Genomic DNA, 25518 nt, shown 5'->3' on the forward strand with positions numbered 1-25518 from the left:
TGATCTGATGAAGCTGCGAGTTTTGCCCCGTGTCTATTTTTGGCTGCTCTTCTTGCCTTCGAGGCCAAGAGAGCATTTGATATTTAACATACGAAATATTTGTGTATGATAAAAATGCACGCAACGACACAGACGTGTAAAGATGCGCTCTTGAATGCGTTTAAAATGTTAAAATCCTTGAAGTGGTCTGGGGCTTTAAAGATGGGCCTACCTGAGGCAATATTTGGGGTTCCTCAGACTGACAGATTAGCGAAACCTTTTGGAGATTTTTGGAGATACTCATAATTGCTTTAAGTGTAATACTAAATTAAATTTAGATGCCGAAAAACCTCTTCTTTGTGATGGGGTTAAAAGAGTAACCTGCTAAAAGTCATGCATGTTTATGAATGTATTTATTTATTTATTTGTTTTTCCTCTTTTGTCTTTTCTTTCTCCTTTGTGTCCCTGACTTTGTTCCTTGTGCTGTTCTGTATTTGTTATTTAAAGCCTAAAAAATGATATTAACATTGTATCATTTGTTCACCCTGATGAAACCCATGACTTTTTCATAACCAGATGATCTTTTTGTTTCTCCTTCAGAACGCTAGATAAGATATTTTGTGTGATGCTGGCAGCCAAAGAATATAGTTCACATGTTGACCAAAATATGATGGAACTCGTCGGGAAACAAAACTGTTCACTTACTAACATTCCTCAAAACATTCCTCTCTTTGGGTTTATAACAATATGAAGTTAATTAAAGCTTTTTCTATAGTCGGCCTTTTATAGTTGAAAGTTTATTTTCCCCCATTAAAGTTTGTCAATGAGTTTTATAATGGAGTATAGAAAAGTACGTGCACAAAAAAATGAGAGAAAATAAAGAGAAATGTTCAAATGGCTTCAGTTTCAGCAGCAGCACAGTTCTACAGAAGAGCGGTTCTTTTTAAATGAGCAAAAAGACTTCTGTTCGGTTGTAAAGCAGCTAAAGAAAACAATACTGTCATCATTGTGATTAATGGAAATCTAATCTTTCTTATTGTTCAAACACCTGCAGTAGCTCTAGTGAAGACAGCAGTGCCATTAACCCTTTCAGTTTAGTTATATTGATGATATTTCTAAATGTCAATTCTAATTAACATTAAAAATATCTGGCTAATCTGATCCCGGCATCTCATTCTGTGGCGATATAGCATGAGATTTCTTGAAATCGGCAACCTTTTAATGCACTTTTAGGCACAAATGACTTAATCATCAGTCATCCGTATTTTCATTCTGACCCGCTCTGTCCTTGTTCTTTTTCTCTGTTCGGTGCGGTTTCTTCCTCACAACCAGCTTTTCTTACACTTCTCGTCTCCAACCGATTCTGTGATTTTAGCCTAGCCAGGCGTCAAACTGACAGACATCAGCATGGGCATAGAGAGTCAGGGCCCCCCGCGTCCTGCAGGAAACCTGACCCCGAAGCAGGTCAAGACCTTTCAGAACGTGGAGCCCAAAGCGCTGGGGGTGAGACTTCTCTGGCTTTGTAATAATGCAGTCGTCACGCAAGTCTTTGAAGCTACGCATAGCGTCAGAAAATGATTCCTTTTGTTGTTTCAGTCCATTCAGATCATCATTGCCGTCTTGTGCTTGTGCCTGAGCATCACCATCCTTCAGCTCTATGAAGAGGTTCACTTCTCTCCTGATGTCATTGTGGTGGTGGTGATTGTTGTTCAGGTGAGCCCGGTGTGCCGTGGACCTTAAAAGCAGTGTCTTTAATCTGTTTGGCACTAAAAGAGTCCTCTCGTCATCAGTTGCTTGTGTCTGGATCCATTTTAATCCACGCCGGACGGTTCCCGTCTCTGTTCTGGGTGAGTACCGGTTCAAGGTTAGCATAGGTAATGAAATTATACCAGCCTACTCAACTACCCGTCCTGAACCCTCACTACTAGTCAAAATTGGAATTTGGAATTTGATTGAGATTAGTCCGATTCATTTTCTCGCTTGCTTTTTTTATGCTTTTTAAAAGTTGTTTTGGTTTGGTTATTTTTTTTTAGCAGATAGTGAATGCTTAATATTACGCATAGCTTATTTAAAATTATTATTTTTTTTAAAAATATGAAAATACGAAATATTATATAAAAGATTTTTTTCTTTTAATTGTTTAATTGTTTTTTTGTATCGTTTATTTTTATTTATGCCTCCTGTTATACATAAATGATGAATAGTTTTATAGAAAAATATTTTATAGTCCATAAAAATATGCATCATGCGTCTTTATGATTTTCTTAAAAGTTGTTTTGTATTGTTTTGTTTTGGAGACAATAATGAATCCTCAATGCTTGAATTTAATAATGGAAATTATTTCTTTATAAAAATATAAATTGCGACGTTTACAGGTTTTGCTTTTCTTTGCGTTTAGAGAAGTGAGTGCTAAATGTTTCGCTCAAATGTTAAAAATATAAATAGTGCCTGTTTATGTTTTTTAAGTTGTTGTTGTTATGTATAGTGTTTTCTTGTTTGTTGTTTTTGAGCATATAATAAATGCCTAATGCTTATGGATAAAGGAGTAAAAAAAAAAATCAGCAAGCTAGAGACAGTGTACAAGACATAATTCCCAGGCTTCCGTTTGCCTCCATTCACATAGTTTGATGACTGTGGAAAATAACCATCGTAAAAAGAGTATGTGTGTCCAAATCTTGTACTGCATTGTTCAGCGTTTTATCAGAATACGCTAGCGAGTTATATATGAGCTGCGCAGTAACTTCTGTCCCACCGTGTGAAGGTGAAAGCCACCCTGGTCGCTCACCTGGTCAGTGCAGCGTTTTCCACGGCGGTCCTCGGCCTGCTGTCCCGTCACCTGCCGTACCGTCAGGACACGTACCACTGTGAGCACTGCAGGAGGCTGGAGATCTACGCTGTGGTGAGCTCGTCTGATGCATTGTGGGAAGATAGGCCCGCGCATAGTCCTGTAGATACGGGCGCACATTGACGATGAATGCACGTGGGTGGGTTTTGGGGGCAGTAGGAAGCATAAAACTGATCGGCTGGCCACATCAGCCTTCTTGTTACAGTTTTTTCTTGAAGCAGTTTCCTTGATGCCTTTTCAAAGGACTGTACCGAAGTGCAAAACATAGCATCTTCAAAAGTTCCGCTCATAAAGTGCGCCTGTCAAAAAGTCGTAAAGTTCGTAAACTTCACACGGTTGAAGAATTTATGTGACTCCTCAGTAAAGACCCGTTCGTCTGCTCTTTCATATCAAGTCAAATCAGTCAAAGTTGGAAGCTTTTTTACAGTAGAATTTGATTAGACCTTCTGTTTAATGTTTAGCCTGTGCTGGAGCTTAAAGGAGTTCGCCCAGAAAGGGAAATCACCCCATACTTCGCTCACCCTGAAGCCATGCTAGGTGTACGTGGCTTTCTTCTTTCAGACAAACACAAGTAAGCTCAGAAGAGAATAGACAAGGATAGAGCGATATTAAAAAAAAAAGTGTACAGCTGTTAACAGAAGACAGTGATTTGAGTTATAATTTAAAAATGTGTTTTTTTTGGTAACAAACCCCATTAATCTGCTTCAGAAGACATGTGTTAACCTCCCGGAGGCGTATAGGTTAGTTTCACGATGGATATATATATATATATATATATATATGATTTATGGAGCTTCAGAATAATGGTCACTATCCACCAGCATTACCCAGCTTGGAAAAGCCAGGACACGTTTTTAAAAAACTCTGAAAGAAGAAAGTCATATACACCTAGGATGGCTTCGGGGAAGAAAATATGGGGTAATTTTCATTTTTGGGCGAACTATTCCTTTAATGATTGGATAAGTATGTTGGAATGAATATAAAGTTTTTGAATGAAATATAAAGGGAAAAAGAAGAGGTAGTGTTGTTACTTGGGGGACTGTGCATATGCAACTTGTACTTTACTACATTGCTTTAAATTGGAAAGCAATTTAAGCAGTTTGCTTTGGAATGTATAACTGTAATTGGTTTAGCATAATATTTAGTTGTTGAGATAGATAGATAGATAGATATGAGTTGATAACTTCAATGATAGTTTCACATCTCTCCTATTAATTTGTTACTGCTGTGTAATGTACATCTTGTCTTGTAATATATTTATAACACAGTAGATTAATAACCTTAAGAATACAGACCCTTTGCACTTGGTACAGACTTTTTTCCAATGAAGGAGAAAATGAATAAAATCAGTGCCCTTTCAAGGTGTTTGGACAGTAAAGCCAAACGTTTTTAAGCACAAAGTATATTAGATCTACAATGGAAAATGCGGAATAATTTCCATAATGGTGATGTTCTCTTGGTTTGAAGTTATTTCTTTGGCTGTTTATTTTATATATATATATATATATATATATATATATATATATATATATATATATATATATATATATATATATATATATATATATATATATTATAAATATATATATATTATATATATATATAATTTTTTTTTTTTTTTTTATTCTTCCATACTGTACATTTTTGACTGATGCTCATGTTTGTTTTGATCCCAGTGAAAGCATGCCACATTAACATTCTTTGGACTAGATTTCCTTGCACCAGCTAGCCCCAGCACTAACCCTCTTTTGGCATTAAAAACATTAAAGACGCAGCGATCATTCTAGGTGATTTGCTCACGTATGCTCTAGTCAGTTTTCTGGTTAAATAACACAATTATTTAATGTCCAAAAACAGCCTTACGCTTCCGTTCCCATAAGCCCTTGTGCTAAAGTGCCGTCTACTAAATCTGCTCCTTGGTCTGACACTAACTAAAAACTTTCAGCAAGAAACATCTTTAATATCAGCTGTCCAATTATGTCTATGTCCTATGGGGCTTGTCCCAATTTCAAAGTCCAAAACCTTTCTGAGGGCACTGTCGTTCGTCAAGGAAGCCAAAAAACTGTAACAGTTTTTCTAAATTGGCTAATTGGGTGTGCTTGCAGCTATATTTGTATATGAGTAATAGCTTTAAAGCTGCATTTACAAAATTCAACATCATTTTGTCTTTTGTGTCTGCTTTTCCAAAGCAACAATATTGTTACAGGAAGTGCACTTATACTGTCGAGAGAAATTGTAAAGTAAGTAATTCTTACCTTTCGTTTGCCTTTGTTTACTTGAATGTGCTTCATTATATGCTATATAAATACATACAGTTCAATCATAAAACATGGTATGTTATTTGGGGTAAACCTGTGAGTAGCTTTGTGTATATCTGAAGGAGAGTGAATGCATGCGGCAGCAGGGTGTGGGTTATTTTGAAGATCGCGTTTTCAGCAGTTTTGCACTTTGGGCCAGTTGTTTGAAAATGCTACCGAACGAAAGGTAGCTTTAATCATTTGCAGATGTGCTATGAAAACTCACTCTCGCTAATCTTTATTAATATATATATATATATTTCAACGCTATCTGCTTTAGCCTACACGATGTGCTCGTCCGTGTCTGTAACTTACCCAAAGAGGACATCTCTTTGGCAACTTACGGGCGTGAGGACGAGCACGTCAGCTTGGGTGGCCGTGTTCGTTATCATGTTGATTATCTGTCTCTTCTGGTTGCTCTCAGCTCTTGATCGATGGCTTCTTGGCCACGCTGGTTCTGTTTCTGGTGGTGGAGCTGGCGATCTGCATTGTGACCATCTTGTTTGGACTCAATGCTCTGGCTAAAGGTGGTATGCAGGTCTGTTAAAAAACATGCACAGTGAAATCGGCGATTGTACGGCAGAGTCAGAAATGAGGCAATATCCTTGTACCCTTGTAGGAGCAGTTTATTATCACCATTTTAGTATGCGTCTGTTTTTTAGGTTATCTATAAGCCAGTATGCTCCAAAACAGTGACAAAATTCACGTTTCAAGACATTAACCGTTAAAGCTTGCAGTGTCACCTTGTACTTCAACTTTTAATCCAATCTTTTGACCAATCAACATAGGCTATAGGGAATTATTCCAGCAGTGTAAATATTTATTTCCGATTGGTGCAAATGGGGCCTGGTTTATCATTGTTCCGAGCGGATATAGACGAAATGCTATTGGCTATTAAAAAAGGGGGGTGGGGCTACTCAATATGTCCCGCTCTGTCTTCCTGTTTCACCTGAATTATGTCACTGCATGGAATAATAAATGTAACAGATCTGGACAATTTTGTTTTCCATTTTGAACGGATATGATACAGTGAGCCCTGTTTTTCCGCAGCTTCCTGGTTTTAGACAGCGTGCTGTCCCATCTCAGCCTGAGGCCGTCACCCCAAGCCAACCTCAGGTACACCGGGAGCACCTTCACGTTTCCTTTGGGATTCAGTCTTACTCGGTTTTGGAAAACATCTTATGTGAAGTTAGAGCTAGTCAATCCATTGCTTTCTCGTATTGAACTTTCTGCTAGTTCTTGACCCTTTTTCGCACCCATTCGATCCCTCCAGGTGGAGGTGCTGGTGTCAGAGGTGGAGCCGATGCCTGAGCGGGAACCTGAACCCAAATCTGAACCGATAGAAGAGCTCCCCAGCCCTCCCACTGAACCCCAAGTGGCACCCATTGACTCTTTAACCGATGTTTGATGTATGTATATTGTAGAGATGAGCGAGGTTTTAGCTGCAAGGGTTTTTGTATTTTAGTAAAATCGACACATCATAGTTACACAGTTGGTTTAACCAAAAATAGAAATTAATTTGTTCCCTCATGTTGTTCCAAACCCATCACTTTAGGTTACACATTATTTTTAGGTGTCTTTGTTACGGTGTAATTATACATGTAAGTACATTACACGTGTACTTACTGTATGCTTAGGGTTTGACTTAGGGTCACTTGAGTGTAATTATGCATAATTACAAGGACACATAAAATGTTACCTAACTTTCTTTGGTACGGTGAAATGGATGGGGACCAGGGTTTTCAAGCTTCGAAAAGGACAGAAACATCACCATAAATTTGCACATCTTTAAAGTATTAAAAGTTGTGGGTTTCAAAAGACATGAGAGTGAATTTTGATTTCGAGGTGAACCGTTGCTTTAACATTGTATTACCTGCAGAGTTTCTTCTTGTCTGACAGCTGAAGGCTTACAGTGTTTTCAAGGCATTGTTCAGATATTCAGGGCCCTACATTTTTTAAGCTCTAAAATTAATTCAGCCTGAACCACTAATTTCACCTTGCTCGTTTTATCCGTTGTTGTTAACTTCGATCCTTGAAAAAGTACGATAATTGTCCTTTCGATAGAATCACATAAACGTTACCCGGCAGCACAGACATCATCGTAAAATCAGCATACTGAATGATGATTGGTCTTCTTTTTTGAGTCTGTTTTCATAATATATTGTGATTGGTGCATGCTTGCGTTCTTCCTCGCATATATGTAATCATTCACACTGTGTATGCATTAATCATGTGCAGTGTATATCGATGCTTTCAATGACAAACAGCTCTAATGTAGCATTTTATTTGCACCGAATCAAACCCACGGTTAGATTTTAGGCTCTGCGTGAAGGAAATGTTTGCACAGGCTAGAAAAATAACTGTATTCGGGTTTTTTTCACCCAAACATGTAAAACCGTTTTTCTAATAATGCACAATATTTTATTTCCTAGAAATCTTCTAGGTGCAATCTCTGTAAAACGGCTTTTTTTATGTAGTAACATATAAAAAAGAAACGTTAAGATTAAGCTTGACTATTAATTTGCTGCCTTGCGAACTCTGACGCTTTTGCAGGGACTGAAAAATGAAAGTTGTAAACGCAATCATGGCTCAGAGAAAAAAAAATGTTGCACTTATTGCAGGGAAAAATGTACATAACAATGCAAGCATGCATAGCCGCATCCATTTAATGCAAGACAGCTTTAAATCATTATCAGCTGTCATCTACAACCAACAAACTGTAGTGCGGGTAATATCATGTTAACTGAAAAATGCCACCACTTATCTGCAATAATAAAAAATAAAAAAATCCATTGAGCTAAACTACTAACAAACAAATGCTCTGTATGATATGTTCATATATGTCACATAATGTAAATTAAATTCATTTGGCCTCTTGAGTGTCAGTAACGTGTGTAATCTGATAACACAGTATCTATATTGAACCTCTGTGCTCACGAGAGAATGAAAAATGGTCATATCTACAATAATGCATACAAGCTTGATCTCTATTAAATAAAAAAAAAAGCGTTCTCTGCTTTTAATATCAAACGGTGTATGTATGTATATTACTGATTAACATCATTGGTGCTAGTACACTAGTACATCTAGAAAATACATTTCAGTGCAGGACGATGTTGTGTGCGTGAGAAACCACGTTTTCATCTTTCATATAATCGCTGCGTATCCTTAAAGCTAAGGGTTAAATGGGGGGAGTTAGAATAGAGCTTTTATGCATTATTGTTTCCTTGCCGTTAGCTTAATAGTTAGCCGCTCGCTAGACTCACAGAATGTCCCTTTTGGTGTCTCTCGAGTATCTGGGTTTGTTCAAACACAGTCATAATCCAAGGAACGTTTGATTACAGATCTGACAAACCAAAGCGTGTTGTTTCTCTCCCGCTCATTTACTTTTTGTACCTCTTTTACATATCTGTATGTTTTGTGCGCTGTTCACGCGTCACTTCTTGTTTTGCATGCTGCTGTGAGTTTCCGCTCGATGGGGGTCGAAGGAAATGCTGTGACGTTAGCCCATTCTCATCTGTCTGAAGTGCAGTGTATTTTAGGTGCTGAATGGACTTATTAAACCACTTTTATGCACCAACAGTGTGAGATTATTCGTTCTTATTTCACATTTTGAACTTTTTGAAATAATCCTGTAGCGGTTTCGTGCTGCTCTAATGCTGTTCTATTATTAATTTTACACTTTGTCTGTTTTTGAGATGTTTTTATCAGCTGTTCAGACTCCTATTCTGACGGCACCCATTCACTGCTGAGGATTCAGTGGTGAGCGAGTGATGCAATGCTACTAAAAAGTGTGTGTGTGTGCTATTTCAGCAAACTGTGATTAAATAGTTTTTGAGTGAACTATTGCTTTATGTAATAGAATCTCACTTTTTGGACATTGATGGTTGCCGAGTTTCATCTCACTCAAATGTTCTGGTCAGTTCTTAATCGATTCCTCGTTAGAGACAGATTGTGTTAAAAACACACGCAAGCAAAATCATCTAGCAAACCTGCAAACAAACAAACCACACGCAGGAGATTTGTTTATTTCTATATATACCCTTTTGAAAAATACATTTAGCCACACTTTTGATTCAGTTAAATGAATTGACTAGACTAAACTTCACTGTGTTTTCTTGTGTAGTTAAAGTGTACTGATGAATGTGCTGACAAGGACAATGAAATATACTTTAATGTCACTTAAATATATGTAATGAATTATATATATTTGCAATAAAAGTGCAATGAAGTGCTTTTAAAATATAGTAACTTTTGATGTTTTATCATATACCAGTTCAAATGAAGCCGTTGAGTACTTTTAAGCGGGTCAAAAAAATTATTCAAACATTCTGTAAAGCCAAACTTTTGATTAGCCTTTATTACAAAGTGCACTTTCCCTTCATCCGCTGATCCTGTCACCTGGTCACGTTCACAATCACCAGAATATAATCACTCGCACCTGCAGCCACTCACCAGCAGCCCTTAAAACCCGCTCGCTGCTTCAGTGGACGAGATAAAGGTTACACAGCGACCGCTTTGGTCAGCGCTCGCGCTGCCTGCCGCCCCAAAGACATTTTATGCCTCAACACTTGATTTATAAGGGAAGAACTTTAAACTTGAACTCATTTCTAGGAAATATCCTCAGTTTGTTTGTGTTCGGCTGACGGCTGGAAGCCTCTGATTGCCTGTTTGCCTGAACTCAGAGTCCGTATATATATATATATATATATATATATATATATATATATATATATATATATATATGGAAAGGAAAGCTTATTTATTCAGCTTTTAGATGTTGTACAAATCTCACACATCTGAAGTGTATATTTAATAACATTAGGGGTGTGAATCGGAAATGTACAACTCCCTGCTCTCCTAAGTGTTTTATAAATATCAGCGTTTAAAATCCTCTCTGATTAATGATCCACAAATAATGATCCCTTTTTCTGTGACACGAAGCTGTTGCTAAAGATAGAATAGGTGCAGCACCTCTGACGTTCAACCAGACAATCAGACACAAACAATATAGTTGACCAGTTATAAAATACCTTTAGGATCTACATGTAACAGGGGTGCAATAGAAGGATTATTTATTTAGCTTTTAGGTGAAAAAATTCCCTTATGATATATATATCTGAACATTACTTCTCTAACTTTCTAAAGATAGCTGCACATATGAACTTTGGTGTGGCACAACCACAATAAAACTATAAGCTAGTGGAAGATGCCACCCTTAACAATAACTCTTTGGTTTAGCAACCATTACAAACTAGTTTGTTAGTAAAGAACTCTTAGATGTTCATGCTTTTTAATTAATTTACAATCAGTGGTCATGTCACACATTCTGACTGTGTGTTGTTGTTTTCGTGTGCCATGTGCTCTGTGTGCCCTACTTTCTGCTCCTCTGTTAGCTGGATCATTGTCTTCAGGTGCGTCTTGTTAATTTAGTCAATTACTTTGTGTATTTATTCCCTGTGGGTTTCAGTTCAGCTGGTCCCATCTCGTCGTTCATATGTGTTTTTTCCTGCCTGCCTGCAGCTATATTGTTTATTTCGCGTGTAGAAGATTAAAAGACTATTTGTGTTATATTCTCGTCTAGCGCTCCTTCTCTTGAACCGCAGCGTGAGAAGGCATGAGTTATTATTTGATTATTTTTATCATTACATTAAGTATTTTATAATTTATTCATTTATTTTCTAATCACGCTTCTATATTTTATATATCATTTTTTATATATATCTCCAAATCATCGACGTGCCTTTGAATCTCCCGCTATTAAAAATGATTGACATTCAACATCGCAAGACGTCAAATTAGATCAATTTCTGACTAAATCCTATAAATGCCGATATTCGGGTGAAATGACAAAACTGAGAAGAAGATTCATCAAACATGAGAATTTCGAAAAAATAAACAAACGTACAAATAAACGTTGCATACAGTTTATTTATAATGTGCCTGGTTAGATATTGTTTGGCTGAAGTATCGTGCGTCGAATACAACAGCTCTGCCCACAGAAAGTGTGTAAATAAGTGTAAATGAGCATACAAATCATTTAAAGACAGCTATGACTTGATAGACTTGTGATCTGGAGATCCCAAACCCCCACATACTGTATCAAAAATAACATCTTCAAATTTAAGAGACTGTAGCCTAACATATACTGCAGAAGAGCCCGGGGCAAGATGTCACACGGGAAAACATAGTTTAGATATTTGACGTGCATCGACTGTTACATCTTTGTTGCCGTTTCACAATTGTTTTGCCGTCTGAAATTTCGCAGACACGCCGCTGACTATCATAAAGTACACTTTAAATTCGAAACAATGCAAATATTCAAAGGCTTTCTTCAGAATAAACCTAACCGTAATATTTAGTGGAGCATTAAGTGTGACAGCACTGTGAAAAAAGACTCGCTGTTGCCTAAAATGACTAAAATATATTAGCTGTCACGTAAATTAACATTAAGTAACTTTTAAGTTGACTCAACTAAAAATGTAGGCAGCGGGGTGACAAGTTATTTCAAGTTAGTTTTTTTTTGTCTCACGGTGCACTAGCCCCGGTCTCGTCTGTGTTACACTGAAATAGAGAAAACAAACCCAAAAGCCCGTATCTGTGCTTCATAAATAGTACAGGAATAAATAATTGTCAACCCAGTTGAGTATAATACTTAGACTGCACATGGTAATGATGACAAGTCCGTATTTTTTACAACTTGCTGAAGAAACCAGCGTCTTCTGTGAGAGAAACCGCTTGGCCATCCTGCCCTTCGTAGCGCCGGGTTGCTCCGCGCCTCTGGAACAAACCGTATGGTTTCCATCAGTGTGCGTGATACCGTAAAATAAAGCTAAATAATCTCTAACTCTTCCACTCTTCGCTGCATTAAAATAGTTAAAGCCACCTGTAATGACCAGCTAGAAGCCTTTCCCAAACGATAGCCATTAATCATAACCGTTTATATCCTATCTGACAGCGCAGTAACATATTAATCGTGTGTAAAAGCGCTGAACGCATTGTGTTTAATCCTAATTGAACGGTAGCTTTAGGAAGTGTATTTACTAGCGTGAAAGCCCATCTTTGTGGCGCCGTATTGAGCAAGCATTGCGGTCACGATGTTAAACAGTTCACTGAATGAAGGGCTTCGCCTCCTGTTAACTAACCCAGTTCACGTATTTAATCTGCATTGTGTTGTTGGTGTGTCTTTGTTCGCGTTGAATAGAGCTGCTCCGCCAGCATCTACGCTTTTACCTGTGAGCCTCCATCATAGACAAACCTGTCAGTCCAAACCTATCCCTTGCTTTCTGAGGCCAGCCTGAGAGTATATTAATTACATTATAATTCTTGTTTTGATGACAAATGCAGGGGTTATGTACACAGATGCCTACATAATAAACACAGAAGTAAAGACGACTGTAATGGTTTATTAAGATGAGGATTTATTTGTACCTCTCTTATAGCAGGGTGGTGGTCTTCATCTCTGAGGATTCATCGTGTACATCCCGGATAGGTTGCCATGTTGTGCCTCCGGTTCTCCCTGTAGAAGACACCATTTATTACAAACCTCTTATGTAATTATTTGAATAATGGATAAATAAGATTTAATATAGCTTTATAAAATAGCTTTATAAGATTAATATATATATATATATATATATATATATATATATATATATATATATATATATATTTATTTTTTTTTTTTTTTTTTTTTTTTTCCACAGTCCACACATATGATAGACAAAAACCGACACTTTACTCCAGTAGCAGATGAGAAAGAAAATCGAGATTTTGTGGATTATTGTGATGTGTTTATCATCTGCTTGGAGTCTCATTCTGACGGCACCCATTCACTGCCTCCAAATCGATTCCCACAAAGATATCTAAATCTATCTAAATCCACATCCTGAATAGCCTAGGGGTGACTGCATTTTCATTTTTGGTGATCTATTCCTTTAAGAAGTTTTCCCTAACATATCGCAAATGTGTTATAACTAAATATTGAATGTTTTAAATGTGCATTGCATAAAAAAGTGAACACATAAAATCTTTGCTAGACTTAAAATGAGTCTGTGAACAGGCTCCATTCATTTATGTGTAATAATCTCAATCTTGTATTTGGGAGCTAATGGCTCTTCTCGGCAGGTCTTTAGCTGAACTAGTATGTTGTGTGAGTGGTTCTTACCAAGCTGCGGTAGTTAGGGCTCTTCTCTGGAGAGTGTGACATGTATGTGGGATTGGCAAGATGTTCTTTGAAAGACGTTCTCTCGTACGGAGCTACGGCTTGCGTTTCTTCCTTTTTTTCCTTTCTCCTGCAGCACCAACAGCATATCTGGAGAGACGGAAATGAGCACTGTAGGGACGACCGTTTGTGCTGTTACTCTGACTTTATGAAAGCTAAAGGTGAAGTATTCACCAGCAGTAAGAGGACGAAGAGAAGCAGTATGATGATGCATGCTAGCACCAGCAACGCTACGGCCCAACCAGGAAGACCCTCCAAACCGGCCGCCGCAAAAGGCGTCGCTGTGACCGTCGGAGTTGACGACTTCGGAAAAAGCCAGGAAGGGGTGACTGTTTCTGCGTGGAAAAAAGATAGTGATTTATGTTAAAGAGTGAGGTTTTCGATCACCATGAAGCAGACTGTAACCCTGAAGGACTAATGAAGCCGTGTTTGTTAGACGTTGGTGTTGGATTCACATGGAGCATGATGAATACCCACCGGCTGTGTACCGTCTGTCCACTGCCAGGCCGTTCACTAGAGGGTTATTATCTATGGCCCTCAGGAACAAATGCTTGATCACGACATGGTTGATAAAAATGGTCTGGAACTGGACGGTACAGTTCGCGATCACGGAGCCGTTACTGTAATCGAATGAGAAACAAACTTTTGATTGATTGCGATATTTGACAAAGAAGTACACATAAGCATGCGTTCAAAAAAAAGCATTATTAGTTTAAAAGAATTTCATGTTTTCTGACACTTTCAAATAAATTAAAATGCGTTTAAATGCACATCAAAAGAGCTCTCTTAACCAACTTGTAGGGAATTAGTATACTTTTACACATCATTTTATAATTTGAGATGAAGATTAAACTGTATCTCCGACTACCGACAAGGCTAACCCGTGTTAATACTTTAATATAATTCCAGTTAAAAACCTATAAATATATATTTGCAATTGCACGTTTGTAACAATGAAGCTACAATTTAATATCTGTTTATTAAAATACATTCACTTAAATTTGATCGAGCGCTTTACATGTGCTTTAGCGTGTTAGTCTACACGTCAAAATAAAAGTACCGCTTTAAAGCGCAACTAAATACTATTAAAACACACGCAATGCACAATTTTAAATCTTGAAAGTGAACTCAGCTGAACTTTTAATTTATCAGCATTACATTCAAGCACTGCGTACACTTCTCTTTCACGGCTAATCTCGACTCCTTTATTTTTAGTCATTTACCTGAACTGTATGTCTGTGACTCCTCTGTAGGTTTCTCTTGTGTCACAGTCAGAGCAGTTAAAGGCGGCGTCCAGCTGGAAATGAGACAAGATCAAGTTCTCAGCATCTCTCAGGGTCTGAACACGCTGCTGCTGGTATTACGCTCCGGTCAGTTAAACTGGCGCTGGCATTTATTCGCTCGTAAATCACGAGAAGCACTCACAAGTCCAGCAACCTCGGCGCGCATGCGCCCGTACGGCCGTGAGGTCGAGTTGAGCAGGGCCTCGCTGAAGACGCGGTTCTTGATCTCCATGCAGAGAGAGAACGAGTACAGGGGAGAGGGGTACGTCTGGGGCTCTGACTGGAGGCCCTCCACCAGCTTTAACAGACTGTAGGGCTCGGCTCCTGGAAACATAACATCATTATTCAGTGCCACGTGTGTGTGTGTGTGTGTGTGTGTAACCGTGATAAATATGCTACGGATAGTAAAACCTGAGATGTTTGGCTCAAGTGGAAAAAATGTTTAAAATAGCGTATAATGTTTATCTGAAAGTGTTCGAATGCAAACAGGTTTTCTTTAAGGGGTAGGTTCATTTTTCCCGTAATTCAGCGCATGTCAATGTCGTGACCTTTTGACGCCTAAATTAAGAAATGCTGTTAACAAAGTAAGTGTGTTTGTCAAATTTGATACAAAACGAGTACCTATATAATACAAATAACACCCAGCGTTGTATAATATCTTTTCTTTGCCCCTTGCAAAAACTCCAAGCTGTTTTATAATGCACGCATCATTGATTTTATAACTTTGCTGGCACAAAAAAAACCGGTTACAATGAATAACTATCTTTAATGCATTAGCATTTTACTTTTAGCATTTAACTTTAATGCATTCATTTAATACAAATCTATTTGTTACAGTGAACTTATTACAAAATACATTTGTTTCAGTGTTTATTAATCTTCGTTACTGACAGTTAATGAAACGCAGCTGTTAGTTCATGTTAGCTCAGGACTGTTAACTAACATTAACTGATAACGCATCATAACTATTGTAATTAACATTAAGCATGAATAATAAATCATTTAGAAGTGTTTTTATCGTTACAATATAAAAATCTAGTTAGGTTGCTATTTTAGCACATTTCTTTTACTTTTTTTCTTCATTTGAGTTCTTCATTCATTTATTTGTCCAAGTACCACAGTTATTTTTAATAGTATAAGTAATAAAGCCCTTGATCATTCACAAAGAAAAAAATGTGAATGTTTCAAGTATTAATGTGCATTTCCACAACTGTAGCGTGAGTTATCAAAACAGCTCGAATTCGGTTTATTTCTATAGAAAGATGTCTGAGTAAACGCAAAACGAAGTTACCTGTTGCAGAGAACAGCAGAAAGAAGAAAGCAGCGCCGGTGTAATATAATCTAACGTGCCTCATCCTGAAGAAAGAAAGGCGCTTAAACACACCGCAGGATATTCCTCTGGCTGGAGATCTGTCTCTAGAGAGGTGCTGGTGGTCAATGAAGCCTGGTCGTTTATTTGCACAGCTTTTATCCGGAGTGAATGTCAGCTGTCAATCAGTCGTGGATGGAGGCGTGGCTTCGTGCACCTAAAGTTAGCAACGGATGATGAATCGGTTTAACTCCTTTTATTTTACTCCGTCCTCTCTTTCATTGTTCTTCGGTGCTGCACGCACCGCTCTGCTGTAAGTTAGTTGTGTTTAACCAGGGGTTAACGTGACTGACAGAGGTCTGCTGCACCCTCAGACACGCGTTACCTCACGACACAGGATGTGTTGCCATGGAAACATGCTGCCGACAATGAGAAACTGCTTTTGGGGGCTTTTTATGACCTCCTTATGATCATATCTGTACTGGAAATTTGTGTAGGAGGGTTAACTACAATTAAACTAATCTGAAACAAATGAATCAACTATTTCAAATAAAGTAAAAAAAAATCATTCATAAGCTTTCTTTATTTCAGCTAGATGGTAACACTTTATTTGAGGTGGCTTTGTTGCATTTACTTACTATAATAATAACAATAAATTATGCATCAATTACATTTTATATTATTTACATAATTACATATCATTTAGTACTTTTCATTTATTTTACCTTTATGTACTTAAATATAATGTGTGTGTGTATATATATATATATATATATATATATATATATATATATATATATATATATATATATATATATATATATATATATAATAAAATATATATAATAAATTTATATATATATATATATATATATATATATATATATATATATATATATATACAAACAAAAAAATTTAAATAAAAGAAACTCTAATAATAATAAAACTATTAATAAATACGGAATTTATGAGTACTTTTTTATACTGAATTGAATCCTTTGCATCCACAGCTTTCTGCTGTACGTGGTTTGATGAAGGATGTTTAATGATTATTTAGTTGTCTTTCTTTATTCAGTGGCTCATTGGTTAAATATCACTCTTATTTCAGACTGATCGTACATCCCTGGACTCAGGTCTCCACCCTGATGTTTGACTTAAGCAATAGGCAAAATACGTATCTCCTACACAGCTATAACAAAGGGTGTGCAGAAAAAAAGGACAAATGCTGGTGACACAGATCCCTCCATCATAACCTCACAGATGTCAAATCAAATGAGGGCCACCTGCTGGGAAAATAAGATGGGGAATTCAGGAAAAGTGCGTCTTTAGGCTTCTTTGTTTTCACTTTCAGAGTATAATAATGGTGTTTAGTTAAAGGGGCACTATTTCTTTAAAAAGTAAAGTAGTTTGGCCAATGAAATATGACACTTGCAATTATTTATGGCTACAAAGAAGGACTTTGACATTAGAAATGTAAATTATAATGTAACTGATGTTTACAAACATCAAATGTAAACAAATATCAAATAGCTTATTATTATGACAGTACGGTTCACTATCACTAATCATTCTATTCACTTTCGTTAACAAAAAAATGCATTTACTGATTATCGTATAGTAGACATACATAACTTTTTTTCGGAATCAGAAGTTAGTGAAATTCAAGTCAGAGATTGAAGAAGAGAAAGAAAGCAGAAAAGATCGAAAGGGAAGCGTGTAATATAAAGCTTTTAAATATTGTTTAAAATGTAAAGTTAATTTAAAGCGTTTAAAGAAAATAAAAAACAATAAAAAAAAAAAAAGCGTAGACAGAAAAAAGTATTTTACCTTACGGCACATAGGCCACGCCCCTTACCCAAACCCCGCCCTCAGATGACGCGCAGCCTTTGAAACACGCGCAGGGAGTCTCGTACAATAACAAATTCAAAATCAAATTCAAATTCAAATTTTATTTGTCACATACACATACATACATGGTACGACATGCAGTGAAATGCTTTTAACATGCAGTGAAATGTTTTTTAACAGATAACAGATCAACTCGGTATTTCTCGCAATACTTATTAATGGATATTTTATATGCTGCATTTGAAAAAGGTTTACAGCAACATTAAGATAATCTAAAATAATTTAACATAATTTTAATCCCGTTAACAATTGTTATTAACCCCTTAATAACAGCTGTAGTAGCAATGTAATAATTGGTAACACTAGGAACTTCGTAGCGGGCAGTGTTTCCGTCAGGACTGTAAACTGAGACGGAAGACACGTGTACACGTGCCGGATGTAAACACAAAGAGCACGTGCTCAGGTGACTGTGGTTTACACATGGCCTCACATTCAGCAGACAGCTGGCGAGCAGTGCGCATGTTTATACGAGGCTGCTTGAGAAACACCGGTGTGATCCATTGAACCCGAGACATATTCTGAGGTAAGCTGTTTAGTGGCTAATCTAAAAACGAACGCTTTAAATGCAGCTCGTGCCTGTGAATGTTTTAATAGCTAAAAGCTAGAGATGTACACTGTCTGACTAACCAGGTCCGGTCATGGCAGGCAGCAGAGGCCGAGGCAGGAGTCAGTTCACCTTTAACGTGGACGCTCTGGGGTTTGGGAGAGGGGATTCCTTACCCACTTCTTCACACACACCTTCTCCTCTTTTTCCTGTGAGTGTTCAGTTACAGATCTAGTGTCTTTTACGTTGTAACATAACTTCATTGGTTGTTATTACACATGTACCGTGCTATAAATGTCTTATTATTGGTTTGTAAAAACTGGTTATTCTGAGGTAAACGTTTTAGTGGTTTAACTGTCTAAAACAAAAAAAAAAAATCTTGGTGTTTGCTATGTGAAACATTTGCATTGCAACAATGCAATTTTTTTTTTTAAATTTAAGTTTCTACATTATATTTAGTAATAACTTATCAGTGTTGACTATCCCAGACAATTAAGACAATCAATTTATACCATTTACCTTTATTTCTTTTACAAAAATAGATATTTAGTGTATACTGCTTTGGTCCTTGTTTTAGTTTCTCAGTAATAATTTAATATATTTTACTGTTTTAATTTTAACAGTTTTTTTTTTTACCATTTTTCCTTTAGCCTATGGTATTTAGACTTTCGTTCTTTCTCTTAAAATTAATAATAATTTATTTTTATGTGTTTTTTTGTAGTTTTAATATTTTTATAATTTAAATATTTTTATGATTATTTTATTTTCATTAACCTTTATGACTTTCTTTTTAAAAAAACAGTTGTTTAATATAATATAAAAAACACATAATTTTTTTCCATTCAGCCCATGCAGTTTAGGCCAGTACCTCTGCATTCAGGAGAAGAGGTGGACTATATGCTCGCTCTGAAGCAGGAGCTGAGAGCCTCCAGCAAGAACCTGCCCTTCCACGTAAAAGCGGCCAGAACAAAGACAGGTGAGAGCGACGGAGGCAAAGTGTGGGTGATACATCGGCGTGTGAAGAGCAGGCCAGTTCTGAGCACAAAGGATGAAGATCCGGCGTGACTTGAAGAACAAGCTCCAGCAGTCTCCTACATTTGCATTTGAACTGAAACACTCAAAACCAACGACCCATCAGTCACTGATTGTTGAAGATCAGGTTTGAACGGCTCTCTTGTTGTTTTCTTTTTTAGATGTGGCCCGTTACTCTGATAAATACCAAAGCGGAGAGACGAAGAACAACTGCATTGAATGGAGTCCAGGTGAGTGCTATCAGTGCCGTCCTTTAGTCCTAAAAGCTTTTAAAAGTCAGCTCTCCCTGAAAACATATACACATTTATTTCCAGACTGGAGCCGAATGCCAAAAGAGCTCTGCATTAAAGTACGAAAACCACGCAAAACAGGTGAAATGAACTCTATTATTATTATTATTATTACAGATGTGTGCAGCTTCACAGTTCTGAGACTAATGCTAATACTTATTATTAATATTAGTGAAGCGCGTTATTCAATACTTCCTCTCTGTTTCAAGTCATAGGTGCCAAGCCGCAAATCACAAGAAAACCAAAAGCAGCTGCTGGTGAAGAAGAGGTTCTCCAGAAACTAGAGGTATGAGTTCACAGAAAGCACATTGTTGCACTAACTGTGCATTAGACGTTGTGAGAGGGATTTGAAATGCAAATAAACAAGAAAAAAGCACCATGAAGCAGATTAAAGATTTGAAAAGTCCTGCTTCCTTGCTGTTTAATGTGTATGTGACGCTAGTGATGATAATAGTGCGGATTGAAATTTTAGACGCTTGAGAAAAGAGAAGAAGAGCAGCATTCTGAGGAAGAGGAGGACGAAGAGAAGAAGAAACAGAACAATGAGGAGGAGGAGCCAGATGCAGATGAAGACTACGAAGAGGAGCTTGAGGATGTAAGGAAATATATCAGAATATCATATATCTCTTTTCTGTTCTAATCACGAAAAGACGTTTTTGTTTGTATGCTGCTGTAATTCTTTGGCAATATAAAACTGCATGGAAATGTCCCCCAGATGAGGACGTAGGGTGGCAGAAATATCAGTTTCCTATAATGATCCTTCTTTAAATATCCTAGCAGTTTCACAGAGCATTTTTTACCGAACGTGTGTGCTGTGTTTCAGGAGACGGACTACATCATGTCCTACTTCGACAACGGGGAGGATTTCGGAGCGGACAGCGATGACAATATGGATGAAGCAGTCTACTAATGTGTTTAAAAGGGCATTTCTCCTCATTGAGCCACACTGGAAGTGTACGTTTTAACGAGACGTGTCTTAATTCATGTGCCGGCTTTGACGCGTGCTGGATCTGACTGTGACTGTTAAGATGTCTGAGCTGCTTCACGTCGACGGATCGTGATCGAGATGTTGCTCAGAGATGGTCTGCTTTTAATTTGTGTAATTGAAAAGCTCTGTTTACGAAGGACACTACAGACCCTTGATATGCCCGCATATCTAAAGCATCTCCTGTTTACGCCTGATAATGCCTTGAATTTCATCTATTTTTAGCTGCTGTGTGTGTGCCTGGTATTTATCATGTTATGGGGACCGAATGTCCCCACAAAGATAGTAATACCAGTAAATTATGACCTTGTGGGGACATTTTTTGGTCCCGATGAGGAAACAAGCTTATAAATGAAAGAGAATAAAGTGTATTCAAAATCTGAAATTGCAAAATGTTTCCTGTATGGGGTAGGTTTAAGTGTTGGGTAAAATAAACCATTAGGCCTATTGAGAGTCCCCATAAAACATGGAAACACAGTGTGTGTGTGTGTGTGTGTGTGAATAATATATATTTGGGGGAAATAAATGAATGGTACAGAAAATGGTATTTTAAAGCAACATTTGAAGTCATGTGATGCATATTTATTTTATAGTTTGACACACCAAGCCGTTGTTTACTTCCATTATATGATAAATAACAGTTTAGAGAGGACTTTCTTAAAAAAAGTCTGTTTCGTGTTTCACAGAAGAATGAAAGTCACGTGTTTGTTATGAGAGTATAGTTTTTTTATGTGTCGGCCGGCAGGTGGCGATATTTCTCTTCAGTGTATGAACTTATGACTTACGAGCTCTTACAATAAATCACACGATTATAGAGCTTTAACTAGTGATTTACAGCGCAGGAAATTACACAACCTTTAGTGCTTCATTTTTTATATTATATTCTATTTTATAAAACATTTAACCGTGAGCCCACTTTTTTATGGTGCACGAAGTAGGGTTTGTTTAGCGCAATGATATTCATCTTACTTTAATGCAACATTTCTCATTGATACATTTCTGCTTTTAGTGCAGCAACATTTTGCAAAACTAAAAAAAAAAAGGATTTAAAATCATTTTTAAGTACTTTATTGGCATGCCTAAAACATGCTTTTCTGGCCTCTTTAGCTCTTATAGGCTGTCCATGCATTGCATCACGTACATTGGCCCCTGCACACATTTGTATACACACACACACCTACAGCGTGCAAAAATATGCATGCAGCATTTTCCGTCAGGGCCTGAGAAAAACATGTTACTCAATGTATGTCACACGCCGTGAAGGACAGGGGAGGGACATGTAAGTCAACAAACAGAAGCAAACTCAGATCAACTCTCTGTGACCTAAACGGATATAAACACACGCCAGTCTAGAGACACGAGAGAGATAGGTTACTTATTGAATGCCTTTGTACCATCTGACTGTATTGAATAAACAGATACAGGGCACTGCTTATAGCAAACATAAATGCCTGCGGTCCTGAAGGTGATAAATGCATACTGTAATACATATAATATAACATAACATGCAATTTGATGCAGATTCTAATATTAATATGGCAAAAAGTAAGATTAATTTCTTATAGCTTGTAGTGTAAATCAATGTCAGGTGTTATCATTTCTGATCAACTGTATGTCTAAGTAACATATTTATATGCTTAGTTTTATGATCAAAGCTCATAAAATGGATTATAGATAATTAAGTTCCTTCAGTCCAGTAAATGTTCATCATGAATTATTAATAACTATCCTTACGTTTAATTAAAAATTTTGGGAGATTTCACAGAAAATAAGACACATGAACCATGACAATCATACTTCTATAATTATAGATTTTTTGGGGTTAAAACCAGACAAAAGAAGGCCTGTGGCTGACCGTGTACAACAGGTTTTTCAGAAAATATACAGCAGAAATATAACTCTCTAGGCTTTATTTGGCTAAGCTTTGCACCTGATCGGTTGTTTTGCTCGTTAAAACTCATAACGTCTTTGTCATTAAGTATCATTATGACTTTCATTAAACACGCCCTTCATCTTCATCCTTTGGCTGACTCATATGCAAATTGACAGCAGGACCAGGATGTTAGTAGTGAGGCAGGGGTCTGTGAATGTATCGCTTCCAACAGCTCCCATATATCCACAAGCATTCACCCTGTCAGCAAGCTTACTGTGGAGGATCCCAAAAATACGTCTCAGTATGCCATGCATGGCATTTTATAATCACATGCGGCTTTGACGAGGAAGAACTGAGTTTCTAGTTAGACTCACTGCGCTGAATGATGTTTCTTGGCTACCTGGTTGCGTAAATAGGCGAAACTACCTGTTGACAATGTGTGTGAACGTGTGTGAGCGTGTGTTAGTGTGACTTCCTCCACACAAGCCCCGCTGTGTGCTCAGTGTGCTTTTGCGGTGAGACACTGAGAGAACACTGTGTACACTCACAAAACGTCTCACACGTCATTTTAGCTGTTCCTCTCCCTTACCAGAGGTCAACTGACCACATGTTCACTGCTATTTGCTTGGTACATTGTTTTGAATGTTAAAAATGACAAGCAGGGACTTAAAAGTGAAGTAAACTCACAAAACATGTTCTGTGGGTCAGTATCAAGCTGAATGCTAATGCTAAAGCTAACAAACCCAAAATATATGTGACCTGCCAAGCATATCCTCCCCGTTCACTTAACAGCCAGTCAGCGACACTCATTTCAACATGATAGACCGCTGCCAAATCTCAGATCAGTTTCCCAGGGAGGTACTGTAACACCATTATGTAACTGTCTTTATTATTACAGGTGCATTATTGAAAGATTTGTGTTGGCAAAAAACTGTCTGCTCTGCCATTGGTTGTCGGCGCACGACGTTGCTGCTCATTTGCATGAATATAAATTATAGCGACACTACCACAATTTTTAGATGGGAAAATTAAAGCGTCCTTAAAATCGATCATTGTGATTTATTATGCATCAATGAAGACACAAAATATAACATGCTAAATGAATAACGCCTCATGAAAAAAGAAGTGCACTTAATTGTATTGAAAGGCCACTTAAGAGGACATGAAGAGAGTTCACTTTCATGACTGTTTCTTAACACACTTAAATACACAAAATGCACTTTATAATAATGTCAAATAAATAGATTTAGCATATATTGTAAACTATCAAACATTAATAATCTTTTTAAAGGATCAGTACACTTGTTTGATGTGTTGACTAACATCCTAAACACATGTACAGAACTTTATTATAAATTATAGATTATAAATTCATTTATAAACTGTAGTGTGTTACTTGATATTACATTTAAAGTTTTGTTTATTCATAGAATATTTCATTAATTAAGCATATTTTAAATCTTCTAAATTGCAACTCAATCATTGCAAAAATATATTTTAAGAAAGGGCAGACAAGTTTTAGTAGAAAGAACATTAAGTGTATTTTAGTTTATCATTTCACATTTCAAAGACAATAGAAGTAATTAGTCCCACTTAAGTTTAAATATAAATTTAAACTATAATGCATTTAAATTCAATTGCAATTACCATCCAATAAAGTGTCTGAAAACAGATTCATAGTTCATAGTAAAATATATTCTTTTGTAGATATAGTTTTTCTGCTGCTCATTTTAGAAGTATTCTTAAGTGTACTACTTCACGAGGAATGGCATGCTTTCTAAACTGAAAATCATGCTCTCGGTGGCTAAAATTTCACATACCAAAATGTACTGATGTAGTGAGATTTTCTTTTTTTTTACCTTGCATTATTTTGTTTGATGTACACTAGAGTACAGCAGTCGTGTTTTGCTATTTCTCGGTTAATCGAGGAGAAAAGACTAGTCGTTTGGGTGTTTGCTTTGTCCCTCTTGTCATCACCTGACGTTCTCACCCTGAGGCCGCTTCTCGTGAACTTCTAGGTATTACATGCACGAGTCAGCTTCATGGCACGACGGCAGAATGAGGTCGGGACGAGCAGATTAGACCGTCATGCTGTGCTGCGTCAATCCCGTTAGCTAAACTAAGAGAGAGGATTGAGCTGCGGTGAGAAAGAGAAAGGCCAGCGCAGCAGTGAACACATGCACAGGCTTGTGCTCAGATTAAACTTTAATGTACTTTAATATACTTTAAATGTACTTTAAGGCAAGTGACAAGATCAGGGCAGCTCAATACAGAGCGTGGTCTGTCGCTACATCTGGCCTGAATTTGACCCTGTGAAGGTCGGAGAGAAGCATTGCACATTTTGTTCAGCTAGTTTCAATCCAAATTATGGAAATGCTGGGACATTTTTTTTTTAAATCGAGTAAAATGAAAGCTAAATTAACTTCACATCACATTGAATCCCAGTAGAACATAGATAATACAGCCTTAAAATGATCAATTTTACAATTCTGTGCGCAAAATGAGCTTGTTTGATTGATTTGATGCCTGCTACAGGTCTTAAAATAGTTGGATAGCATCTTCTTTTCTTTTCAGTGCAGTTTGAAGACATCTGGGCTTCGAGGTTATGAGTTTCTGGAGTTTTAGTGGAATTTGGTCCCATTCTTGCCAGATGTAGGTTTCCGGCTGCTGAGGAGCTTGTGTTCGTCTTTCACATATTTATTGTTTAATTATGCACCAAAAGCTCTCTGTAGGTGAAATATCTGGACTGCAGCAGGTCAGTTCAGCACTCTTCCACTACGAAGCCACGCTGTTGTAATAACTGAACTTCGTAGCTTTGCACTGACCTGCAAAAACACACAAGGCCTTCCCTCAAACAGACGTTACCTGGAGGGGAGCATATGTTGCTCTAAAACCTTAATATAACTTTCAGCATTCACAGGGCCTTCCAAAACAATCCAGCTGCCCATA

The 25518-nt window shown here is 37.2% G+C and overlaps 3 protein-coding genes across 6 annotated transcripts in view; 2 read left to right on the top strand and 1 right to left on the bottom strand.

Annotated features, from left to right (window-relative positions):
- Positions 1 to 8703, top strand: part of si:dkey-81h8.1 (uncharacterized protein LOC100034657 homolog) — a 9289-nt gene extending 586 nt beyond the window's left edge. Inside the window, exons 2-9 of one of the 4 annotated variants that reach the window (XM_043218406.1) lie at positions 1312 to 1482; positions 1576 to 1692; positions 1770 to 1826; positions 2741 to 2878; positions 5014 to 5064; positions 5546 to 5659; positions 6172 to 6237; positions 6395 to 8703. In XM_043218406.1, coding sequence (XP_043074341.1) covers positions 1387 to 1482; positions 1576 to 1692; positions 1770 to 1826; positions 2741 to 2878; positions 5014 to 5064; positions 5546 to 5659; positions 6172 to 6237; positions 6395 to 6529 — 774 coding nt within the window. In that variant the 5' untranslated portion in view covers positions 1312 to 1386 and the 3' untranslated portion in view covers positions 6530 to 8703. The remainder of the gene's footprint in view (positions 1 to 1311; positions 1483 to 1575; positions 1693 to 1769; positions 1827 to 2740; positions 2879 to 5013; positions 5065 to 5545; positions 5660 to 6171; positions 6238 to 6394) is intronic. The other 3 variants (XM_043218405.1, XM_043218408.1, XM_043218407.1) reach the window with 3 other exon arrangements.
- Positions 8704 to 10846: 2143 nt separating this feature from the next.
- On the bottom strand, positions 10847 to 16565 carry si:dkeyp-92c9.4 (mucin-1). Its single transcript, XM_043217341.1, has 8 exons — positions 15920 to 16565; positions 14771 to 14952; positions 14569 to 14642; positions 13823 to 13965; positions 13520 to 13680; positions 13289 to 13435; positions 12553 to 12640; positions 10847 to 11901 (listed from the first exon to the last, which is right to left on the bottom strand). Exons 1-7 carry the CDS (start codon positions 15981 to 15983, stop codon positions 12578 to 12580), a joined length of 834 nt encoding a protein of 277 aa, XP_043073276.1. The 5' UTR covers positions 15984 to 16565; the 3' UTR covers positions 10847 to 11901; positions 12553 to 12577.
- Positions 16566 to 17570: 1005 nt separating this feature from the next.
- polr3gla (RNA polymerase III subunit GL a) lies at positions 17571 to 21202 on the top strand. Its single transcript, XM_043217236.1, has 8 exons — positions 17571 to 18368; positions 18476 to 18600; positions 19236 to 19365; positions 19583 to 19651; positions 19736 to 19792; positions 19921 to 19997; positions 20184 to 20306; positions 20535 to 21202. The coding sequence occupies exons 2-8, from the start codon at positions 18484 to 18486 to the stop codon at positions 20619 to 20621; spliced, it is 660 nt and encodes a 219-aa protein (XP_043073171.1). The 5' UTR covers positions 17571 to 18368; positions 18476 to 18483; the 3' UTR covers positions 20622 to 21202.
- Positions 21203 to 25518: the final 4316 nt, after the last annotated feature.

The sequence above is a fragment of the Puntigrus tetrazona genome, chromosome 19, assembly GCF_018831695.1.
Source record: "Puntigrus tetrazona isolate hp1 chromosome 19, ASM1883169v1, whole genome shotgun sequence".
NCBI lineage: Eukaryota > Metazoa > Chordata > Actinopteri > Cypriniformes > Cyprinidae > Puntigrus > Puntigrus tetrazona.

Excerpts from the sequence above, each read along its gene's own strand:
- si:dkeyp-92c9.4 (XM_043217341.1), bottom strand. The coding sequence starts at position 15,983 with ATGAGGCACGTTAGATTATATTACACCGGCGCTGCTTTCTTCTTTCTG. Across the intron at positions 14,953-15,919 it reads TCTGCTGTTCTCTGCAACAG|GAGCCGAGCCCTACAGTCTG; the intron begins GTAACTTCGTTT and ends TTATGTTTCCAG. Across the intron at positions 13,681-13,822 it reads GGACAGACGGTACACAGCCG|AAACAGTCACCCCTTCCTGG; the intron begins GTGGGTATTCAT and ends TTTTCCACGCAG.
- polr3gla (XM_043217236.1), top strand. The coding sequence starts at position 18,484 with ATGGCAGGCAGCAGAGGCCGAGGCAGGAGTCAGTTCACCTTTAACGTG. Across the intron at positions 19,366-19,582 it reads AGCGGCCAGAACAAAGACAG|ATGTGGCCCGTTACTCTGAT; the intron begins GTGAGAGCGACG and ends TTTCTTTTTTAG. Across the intron at positions 19,793-19,920 it reads ACGAAAACCACGCAAAACAG|TCATAGGTGCCAAGCCGCAA; the intron begins GTGAAATGAACT and ends CTCTGTTTCAAG.